This window comes from Ostrinia furnacalis, unplaced genomic scaffold (genome assembly GCF_004193835.3).
Source record: "Ostrinia furnacalis isolate ACB-3 unplaced genomic scaffold, ASM419383v2 OfSCF7532, whole genome shotgun sequence".
NCBI lineage: Eukaryota > Metazoa > Arthropoda > Insecta > Lepidoptera > Crambidae > Ostrinia > Ostrinia furnacalis.
This window is the reverse complement of record NW_021137771.1, coordinates 17,865-29,202: the sequence shown is the minus strand read 5'-3', so window position 1 is coordinate 29,202 and position 11,338 is coordinate 17,865. Positions and strand designations below refer to the sequence as shown.

At 36.5% G+C, this 11,338-nt stretch overlaps 1 protein-coding gene across 2 annotated transcripts in view; it reads right to left on the bottom strand.

Moving 5' to 3' along the window:
• Positions 1-9,973, bottom strand: part of LOC114365020 (peptide transporter family 1) — a 40,746-nt gene extending 30,773 nt beyond the window's left edge. Inside the window, exon 1 of one of the 2 annotated variants that reach the window (XM_028321439.1) lies at positions 9,789-9,973. In XM_028321439.1, the coding sequence (XP_028177240.1) occupies positions 9,789-9,854 (66 nt within the window). In that variant the 5' untranslated portion in view covers positions 9,855-9,973. Of the gene's footprint in view, positions 1-2,877; positions 3,052-9,788 lie in introns of those variants that run through there. The other variant, XM_028321440.1, reaches the window with a different exon arrangement.
• Positions 9,974-11,338: the final 1,365 nt, after the last annotated feature.

The window sequence follows — 11,338 nt, the reverse complement described above, 5'->3', positions numbered from 1 at the left end:
CTCATGAGTGAGTACTATCATCATCGGTTGCTAAACGTTGGTTTAGCAACCGATGATGATAGATGTTGATCCGTGATGTGTGCGCTTCATATGATTCTGTGGCTCGACTTTCGCCTGGCGTGGCAACCAAATAAAAAGCCTAACAAAAGCCGGCAATATTTGGCCGGACAAGACCCTAAAAAGCCAAACATGTCCGGCTAAAGCCGGACGCCTGGCAACCCTAGTCGGGAGCCATTCCTCTGCATTCGGGCCACTAATTGTGATTTGATATAATAACATGTTGCATGTTCACAAATAACTAGAAATTTAGTACCGGTTGCATTTAACACGCCAATTAAGTGGACTGTAAATATAATATTTTTTCAATTATCTTTTACTAAGTAAGCCACCAGCCCGCTTGATCATCAGAACAGCTCTAAAAGACAAAGTAACTGGGTGGTCGACACCATTAAACAATAATTATCTAAAAGCATTTAATTTCAGCCCTGAGAACCTACCTACGAGGGCTGCACTAAAAGTATCGGGAATGGAATATTTCCACTGTTCCTGTCATATTAAAATCTATTTAATTGCAAACTCCAGGGTTTTTAAAATCGTATACCATTTATTTATTTAAAAAAAGATTCTCGGTCGTATCACAAGGTCTTGTCAAACTTGTTTAGTCGTTGAGAAAATGGATTGACTCGAGAAAATTCAAGAGCGATGATTTATTATGACTTTTGAAGTGGTTTAACACAAAAACAGTGTGTTGACCGGATGATTTCTGCATTTGGTAATGAAGCCCCATCCAAAACCACAATTTATCGCTGGTTTCCTGAATTTCAACGTGGACGTGTCAAGTTCAGTGATGATCCCCGTCAAGGTCGTCCAAAAACTGCAGTCAACTAAGAAAACGTTGATGCTGTGCGTAAGCTGATTGAAGAAGATCGACATGTGATATACCGCGAAATTCAGGCAACTTTAGACATTGGCATGAGTCAAATACAAATAATCTTGCATGAACAATTAGGTGTAAAAAAGTTGTTTTCCCGATGGATACCGCATTCGCTCTGTGAAGAGCAAAAAGCGGCTCGCGTTACTTGGTGCGTCAGAACTCTCGGGAGATTACATGCAGGATCCTCAAATGCTGTATACAACATCGTATCAGGTGACGAATCCTGGATATACGCGTACGAACCCGAAACAAAAAACCAGTCACGAGTTTGGGTGTTCGAAAATGAATTAAAGCCAACAAAAATTGTTCGTTCACGGAGTGTTGCAAAAAAAATGGTGGCCACGTTTGTCTCCAAAACCGGCCATGTTGCGACTATTCCTCTTGGGGGACAAAGAACGGTTAATGCAGATTAGTATGCTAGCATTTGTTTGCCACAGGTCGTTTCTGAACTCCGTAAAGAGAACTGCAACCGCCGCATCATCCTCCATCACGACAATGCGAGTTCTCACACCGCGCACTGAACAAAAGAGTTTTTAGAGCAAGAAAACATAGAATTATTAGTCCATCCGCCGTACAGCCCCGACCTAAGCCCTAATGATTTCTATACTTTCCCTAAAATAAAGAATAAATTGCGTGGTCAGAGATTTTCATCACCTGAAGAAGCTGTGGACGCCTACAAAACGGTCATTTTGGAGACCCAAACTTCCGAATGCAATGGTTGCTTCAATAATTGGTTTCGTGTATGGAAAAAATGTGTCAAATTTCGCGGAGAATACTTTAAAAAGCAATAAATACATTTTTAAATAGTAATGTTGTTTCACTTCCTTGATTCCCGAAATTTTCAGTGCCGCCCTCGTAATAACTATACTTAATTAGCAATTAACAAAGATTTTAAAACCGAGAACTAATTGAGATCCGATTATACTTAATTAACGAAAGGGTTACAAGTTTCCATAATCTACACAATATCTATCGCCTTTTGACAGCTACACAGTAATATCAATTGATTGGTGGTGTCAAGCCCTATCTGGATTGTCATCTGAGTTGCAACACTTCAACTCAAACTGATAAAAACTATGAAAAAACGCCTATGAAACGGAGATCCGTTTGATTACCAACAAATACCAGAAAAAACCCTTGAAATTGTTAGAATTCAAAAAAATCGAATTGCTCCTGCATGTGGAGTGGAGACTCAATGGCTTAATGATGATGATGATGATATCATAAACAACAATACTCAATAACGAAACCCACATCACAGCTTTACTAATACTGTAGAAATCCGTAATCATTTTCTCAGTAATTACATATTTACTTGAGTAAAAAAACTTATTTATATTTGCAAGTAAGAAGCACTTTTACACGTCCCAGTATTAACCCTACCACTGCTTCAGGACAATAAATGGGCCAGCGAAAGAAATAATTACTTAAATAGGTACCTATTTTAGGAGTAAGTGTGATTGGTTGAACTTATTTAGGTATTCCTTTACACTTACTAATAATGATATCATTGTTCTTTATTAAACCTACACGCTTGTAACAAAGCAACCATAAAAATACTGTAACGCATACATAATAGATAACTAGTAAATATAATTTTACATACCCATCAATTATACATTACTTATATTTTAAAATATGTAGTATATTTCTTCAAATAAATAAATTGATTAGCAGTTATCTTAATTGTCATCTACTTACCATTTAGCAATAAACTACATAGGTAATATGTAATGCAAAAAAACAAATTCTTTTAATTAAATTTTACGTATGAACTATCATTCTTTTTATGAATAGGAACTAAATCGCCCAAAATAGTCAGAAAATTTAAAAGTAAACATAAAAACAAAGTCGCTCATAAAAGTCGCAGAGAAGGGCTAGATTATTTACAAAATTTATGAAAGGTAGGTCCTCGAAATTATAAAATAAATAATTATACTAACCGTCGCTCCTTTGTCTTCCATTTTGTATTTTCAGAGTCTATATCACATAAGTTTTTAATAAAATTGTTTGATCAAGTTTTTCCACTGTTGTGAATTACGAGAGCATAATATTTGAAAGTGCCGCGTGGTTGGGCGTGCGGCCTGCGCGCGCGCTTGTACCGACTGACAGCGGATCTTCCCGAGCTCACGGACTATCCACCACTCTTGCGGTGACAATAGTCACAGCCGGCACGTCAAGTTATAGCAAGCATCTTAAGTACGTGTAATAAGAGCGGATTTGCAACAAAAATGCATCGTGCTGTCGTTTGTACGATTTCGTTACTTACCATGTGCGTCCAAATACGCTTCGATTTTTGGGCTAACGAGGACATTTTAGCAATCATTATAGTCTGTTGCTGCAATTTATTCCAATTTGCTAGTTTCTATTCTGTAGTCGGATGAAATGTTGTGATAATAGAGTATACCTAGTAAACATAAACAAATTCAATGCCAAAAATAAAAGAAGGAGAAGTGATAACCCTAAATAGTTTTTAGTCTTGGATGACAAGCACTTTACTGTTGCAGACGGCTCCACCTACATCAATTTTTTAACAATAGTCAGACTAAACGGTATGACAAGATTGTTCGATTCACATCATATCTATTCCTGTGTGAATTTGCAGCTATTAGAGATGACACCCAGAGATCACATCATCACATATCAAATAACTAGGTATACTGTTTGATAAGTCTCAGGTTAATTAAACGGCTAAGTACTGGTACATACTTAATAATAATAATAACCTGTCGTATCGTCAGAAAGTTCATGCAGGACGACTCCAACTCCGCAATAAACTCTGAACACGTAACTCACTTGGCATGAGCCCGTGAGTTAACGTTATACCGAAGAACTTACGGACTTCGAGTAAAAAAAAGAGCCTAAGAAATAATAATAATAAAACGTTTATTGCCAGTAAAACCAAATACATAAAGTCCTTATATCTAGCGGATACCGCACTAAGCGAAGCTTGTGTCGCGGTAACTTTTAAAACTTGTTACACAAAAGAATCTTTACAAGTGGTCTGGGAACATTCAGATCAGACTATTACTAACAGTTTCAGAGTGTTATTATTAATCAGGTAAATGAAATTACTTACAATATTTTAATGTTACTACTTAGTCTCTATAAGTACCTATAATAGTCATCTTAATTGATTCCTTAGTTCCATCGTTGGTTAAGCTAAGTAATTAATAGTAATTTGAGTATTAATAAGTACGTACGAGTTTGGTATATTTACGAACGATGGTAAGAAAGAATTTATACACGCGATACTCAACAATCACTATTATAAGATTATGCAAGCTACTCGTATAAATGAAAGGCGGAATGCAGCCTCCTACCCCATAATAAATATCAGCAAGGATGCAACTGCATCCTCTAGCTAAATGTTTTGGGGATTCTTTTTTTTTATAATTGATAGATAAGGCGAACTTAATGCCATCGGGCATTCTCTGCCAGTTCACCTTTGGGCTAAACAGATTTGGGATTCTAAATTGTCCAGTCAAGTCAACCCTGCCTTGTTTTACCATATTACTTTAACTTTAACCCTTTAACTGGTATAGAGAAAAATATTTTTGATTAGTTTTGTACCTTATGTTTTCTCAATAAGGTTCAAAATATGGTGGCAACATTTCTGCCACTATCAGGTAAAGGTAACTTTAATAAACGTAAAATGTTTGTCAAACTCTATATAAAAACACAGGTTAAAATTGTATTTACGGTTAATGATAAGATGGTGCAGCCTTAGAAATGGAAGAAAATCAAAAGAAAAGGCACTTGCGAACTTGGTTCCGCCTTAATGGCAATAAATAAGCAGACTTTTTTTAATTTCGAACGGGATAAAAAGTATCCTATGTCCTTCTCCTGGCTCTAAACTACCTCCCTGACAATTTTCAGCTAAAGCGGTTCAGCCGTTCTTGAGTTATAAGTGGTGTAACTAACACGACTTTCTTTTATATATGTTGCAGGAAATGTATGAATTCTAGGAATTGTATACTATTCCTAGGAAATGTATACAATTCCGAAGCTATTTAGGAAATGTATAAAATATTGCTTCAGAGATTTTTTAATACGCACATATCCTAGGAAATTTATACTTTTCCTAGGAATTTTATAGAATTCCAATACTGTATTAGGAAATGTATAAAACTAAGCGACACCAGCGCGGTTTTTTCTTTCGGCATCACGCATATTACGCTGAAGTATTGGAAATCCCTAATTTTAACATCTCTTTTATTAAACTATTTTATTGGCATGAATGTTTTAGTACTCCTGTAGCTGGATAACAAAGTCTCGGTTAGGTTAGGTTAGACTTGCGACCTTACACATACACAGCTGCCGCGGTAGCGGCCGCCGAGCGCTATTTAAGTTTCGGAGAAAAAAAAGTGGCGTAATAAATATAATTTTGTGTAAAAAAAATGTATGCTTAAAATTTGTGTGCCAAAAAAAAAATTGGCGATTCGATAGAGACCCCGCGTAATCGGATGATGCAATTCCTTTCCCTCGCACCGCATGTCCACGCGTATTCTTGAAATCTTATATTACATTTCCGATCTGGGGGCACGGCAGTGCCCCCGCCAAGTCGAGCGCGAAGCAAACACTGCCGTACCATCCTTTACTGGAACCATTTCGCCGCATTTTCAGGCCTCTATTTGAGAACCTTTGGATAAGACCAGAATGCAGAAACTTTCGTCATCTAATAAGCTATAATCACATACTTAAAATCCAAAATTTCAAGTCTCTAGGTCATTTAGTTCCGAAGTTAAGCGAAAGCAAAGTTTCGCATTTATGACACTCACTCACTCACTCACTCACTGATGATCATCAAAATAGAACTAGTACTTCCCATTAACTCAGAGAGCTGAAATTTGGTACAGAGTTAGGGTTTAATGACTACATAAAGGGAAAACTATAAAAACTAGGAAAATCGAAGATCTGGAGTAACACCACATTCATATCAATACTACTAGTGCCACACCGGCACCGTGGTGTTCGCGTGTACCGCTCACCGCTAGATGGCGCTAGCACTTTGAGCGTCGATTTTCTGCGCCGCGGTGTCCAGATTTTTTTTCCTTTCTAGACCCCCCGTCGATTAAGTTGAATGTTGTGTAATTTGCATTTCGTTGATTTCGTTTATTAGATTAGTTAGCTAAGGTTAAGTTATTAAATATTATTAATTTTATTAATAATTCGTACGCGTGGACCTCGTTTTACTCCTTAGTTCGTAAAATCTGTTGTTTGATATCATGTTGATAGATGGCGTTTCACGGCTTCCCCCGCATGAATATTTACGAACGTCAAAAACAGTAGTTTGTCCAGCGCTGTAGATTTTAACCAATGACGATAGATTGCGCTTTTTAGACACATCTTATTTATTTATTGAAATTTGTTTGTCACATATCGTCATAAATTATAGCCTATAATTATGTTAATTTGGTTTATAAATAATAATACTGTAAAGTTTCAACAAAATCCGTTCAGTAGTTTTTGAGTGAAAGAGTAACAAACATCCAGACATCCAAACTTTAGCATTTATAATATTAGTAGGATTGTTATTGTTATACGTCGCCACTAATGACAATTTTTTTTTTCCCATTTATCCTCAGTAGGGACATAGTCAGTGTCCACAACCGGGAATAGACGGACTGCGGATACTATGCGGTATCCAAGAATTACCTCAGCCTGTGCCTCAGTGATATCATGCGTTGCGCTTTTTTGAACAGTAGGATGCTTCACGACTACACAGCACTGTGCCATACTCGAGCCCCATATAGGACCATATAACGCGCGACGCAAAAGTATAGTCAGCGACTCAGTGCCTCCGAGATTAGGCATCAACGCGGCGGTAGCCAAAAGCTTAAGGGTGAGACGATTCAAGTGGCCGTCAAATGACCACTGTCCAACTAACTACAATCCGAGGTACCTACCGCAAAGATTTTCCGACTGTAATATGTTGTGTATGTTNTCGTTTGATCATTTAAATGTATAAAACAAAGTCGTTTTCCGTAGTCTGTCCCTGTGTACTCGTATGCTTAGATATTTAAAACTACGCAACGGATTTTGATGTGTTTTTTAACAGATAGAGTGATTCAAGAGGAAGGTTTACGTATACTTAGTACAGTGCAAAGCCGGGGCGGGTCGCTATTTATTAATAAATAAAAAACAGTTTTTTTTTAAATAAATCATAATAGATTTTCACCCTGTATAAATGTATCTCAAACTGGTTTAGATCTCGGTTACTTGACTATTACCATATTACCTTCCACCACAATATAAATACTATTCAGTAGGTATGTCCACTCCCTTTTAAGTACTCAAACTGTACTACGCAAAAGAATGTACCTATACTCTAGAAAGTGTTGTTCATAAGTATTTCTTTCACTTAAGCAAATACATAGTTAAGTGGGAGAAAGTGTGAGCTAGCAGTTTTGTAACTTTACTGATACATTACGAAAAATACTGTTTTCATTATTCTCTGTAGTTTTTGAAAGTTCGAAAATTGCAGCCAGTAAATAACAGGTGCAGCAATGACTTCACTAAGGAAAATCGTGGGGAAAACCAATAAGTATTTCATTTGTAAATATCTCTTCTTTGAAAAAAAAACACAAGGCGAGCTATGTGAATGTTTCAATCCACAACGACAGGCTAGACAGTCAACTGCACATTATTCAAAACATTTTCAATTATAGGTAAAACAGCATTTATTACGACGACATAAAATGCAACCGTGTTTACCTTTATGCAAATAGTGATCCTACTCTAATTTCTGTTTTTGTATACAGATGCAATTTGTGAACAGTGATGTCATTGAAGTTTACCTTTTAGAGCATAAATTAAGCGTAGTTCACGAATGGCATTGACAGAATTTGCTAAAGTAGGTCCCAAGCTAGATAATGTTAATAGATACGGCAGGGTGTAAAAATACAAGAAAAAATTTATTAAAAGATTTATTGATAGATTTCAAGGGAAAAATTGGATTGGATTGAAAATTTTATAAGTTGTGATTGTCATTCATCGACTGGAAAATCTGCCTATAAGGCTTACGCTATACCTAATGCGAGGGTGAACGCCTGCGCCCGCGTATTATTGCAAGCAAATGCGCGCTCGAGGAAAATCCGTCGCACGTGTCCGTGCCACACTGCGCTGCTCATACGTATCGGGACATTTGCGCGTAAGACATTTTCGCGAAAAGCCATTTGCACTGCAAGCATGGACACTTTAGGGCAAATAAATGTCTTACGCGCTAGTGTCTTCCGCGCAAGTGTACCAGAACCCTGCTCATAGTTACATAGTATTGTTTGATACGGGCAGGAACGCGTGGGTGCGCCCGCGCGAGTTTTGGCGTAAAAAGGTCTTTAGGCCGTTAATTTACGTTGTAACATATTATCCAGAAATTCCAGCAATGCGATATTAAGTACAGTTATTATTTGATCGACAAATTTTTAGTTCTATTTAAGGTTGGTACGGGTAGATTCATTTGATATTATACCTACTTTTTCTGTGTGTAGCAAATTATGTTTTTTCGTACTCATCAATTCGTACGCGACTCACTATTAATGATTGGTACGGCCAATGTGTTATAAAAAATGCCATTCACCAGGTATTTTCTAACCGCAATATTATGTCTAATCAATGTTGTATGTAGGTAATGTGCTTCAGACATTTACAAAATGATTTGATACTACCAGTAACTACTTATACTTAAATTAAATTGGACGATTGTGCGTAGGTAGGTGCTTTTTCTTTAAGTGCCCTTTGTTATGCTATCACAGAATACTTAGTTTATGATGCTAAGTATTATCCTTCAAATATTACTAAGTATGTGTACTTATACAGAACAGCTGTTGCTATGTAATATACTATGAGTGGCTTACCAAACACCTTTATGCCTTAGCATCACTCTTTTTCTGAAATGACGCTCATAACTGATATTTTTCCAGTGTATTTCCTTCCACGGCAATTATACTTACTCGCGAATAAAAAATGCAAGTGAATCATAAAATTTTCTGGGAGGAAACACGAATAGAATATTATTTATAATCTTAAATCGTTGCATCATGTAACCTATTTGTCACCTAGTGGTTACACTGAGTCTAATAAGATTTCTTTCTAATTATACAGAATTAAGACCGCCAGTATTAGGTATATTTTGCTGTAATATCGCACTTATAACGAACTAAATAGGATGTCTTTATGTGCTGTCGTTGGTAAATATACCTACATTTTGTATCCCACTTATAGTGGCAACTTTTGCAATTTGATGCGAAATGAGTGTTCACATAAATAATATACTATTAAATAGGTAATCACCTAATCAGTATTTAGTACTTACGCAAAATAAAAAATAATTGTAACTGAGGTAGGCAGCAAGTAAGTAACATTGCATCATCATCATCATCATCAGTCGACGTCATACCTGCCTATTGTTCACACGAGATGTCAAGTAGGTATACAAGTCAATAACTTGTTATCATTCTATTTAATAACCATGAGAAAGCTATAAACAGCGTTCTAGTACAAACTAACTCCTATTATAACTTAATAGCCCCATTCAACACGGGAATTGGGAAAACGTATGTTAATGACTAAACTACAACTACAATAACCTTACTTCTACTCGATATAGGTTGTAATGTTGTAATACCACAGGTAATAATACCTTTTGACGTAACGAAGTATACGTGTTAACTATCATAAGATAACATTATCAATATTGTCCAATAAAAATCACAGGATTCATATTTTCATTGATAAACCGTTATCACATAAACATCAAAAGAAAGTCATGTGACCCTTAAAAAAACTGCAATTAAAATTAGAAAGATCCCAAAAACTATTTTAATTAATACTGTAAATTACTATAAATACTCACATTGGTTTTACTCGGTCTTTCCAAGAGGTCGGTGTTTTCAATCTCTCTCAATTCAATTTGGTCCATTGCACTGTTATTGTTTTAACATTTAAAGAGCAATTAAAAATCGGTTGTGTTCTTTGTAGGTTAAGAACTGCAGCGTTCGTGATAACGCGATAACTCTGATAATGGAGCATAGGTAGGTACAAGCGGGCGTAGTAACCTCTAGATCCTATTGCAAACAAATCTGAAGTGTTTTAATGTAGATTCTAGATAACTCTTCACATTATTATGCAATATTGTTTTAATTAACTTATAAGGAAGTCGCCACACATCCGCACAAAGCAAACATTGAAAACAGAGTAAATAGCAAGATCTATAAAAGCAGGACAATGCGTGATTTCAATCGTCTGAATTATGAGGTGACGTCATTATTCCGCGAAGCAAAATCAATTAATCTACGCAGCTAGTGTCTTTTCATGGCTACTACAGTTAACTTCATAATCAATGGATTGGATAAAAACTTCATAATCAATGGATGTGTCAGTGATATTGTAGTATACACGAACACATACTACGATTCCGTAGTTCAGCTATGACCTCTCTAATCAGTCATCTAGCGTGAACATGTGCAACGGTAGGTATATGTAAGTACCTGCAATATTCAGCTCACCATGCTCTTCCATCCTTTCCAACCACAAGCAAGCTGAGCTGTTCAATTAAAATGAAACAATCCTTAATATTCGTGAATCTAATAAACCATTTTGGTGGGACAGCAACTTTATACTTACTCATTTTTTTATTTACAGTACGAGATACAGTGAGAGATGACGTCTTGGCAGATAGATATTTTTCAGCAGGCGACAAGTTTAGTACAACTCTAGTACAAATATTAATACGAAGAATTCATCTTGTCAGATTTTTCAATAGTTCACTGATCTTGTATCGATAAGTGTCCTCGTTTAAGATGACGGCCTAAACGGCCTTAGTTACTACTTGATAAGAAAGAGTTACAGAAATACGAAAGTTCATGATGACATGATGAAAAAACATTAATCAGGCATCAAACAAAATCGAAAGGAGACTAAGATTAGTTACAAATAAAACAAAGTCAATGAAAACAAAATGAATCCAAATTTATTTTATCAAAGAGGCAACTCGTCAGGAATCTCTAAAATCTTTTTACTTTTCTCAGCAACTTCTGTGTGGGACAGATTCGTCAATTCTATGGATAAATAATTGGATAGATGACGGTATGTTTGCAACGTGAACAAGTAGACATTTGTGGGCATTTTGTGGCAGCATATCAGTCTGATAGATGTCCCAAGGACGTTTCCAAGGCATCTAGCCCATACGATGCAAACTAGATTGATGATTGTCTTCTTTCGTTTCCTCATAGACTCTAAGGAACGACTTTGCATTGTAATCAGTCGCGGCAAGGTTAAGAGCAGTAGTAACAGCAAGCCTTCCTGGGAGCAGCGGGGATGAGGCGAGTGGGGTAGGTCTGAGTGAACACAGTCTTCCGAATGAATGGGTTGATGGGCTCACACACTGTGCGGTGCTTCAGCTCC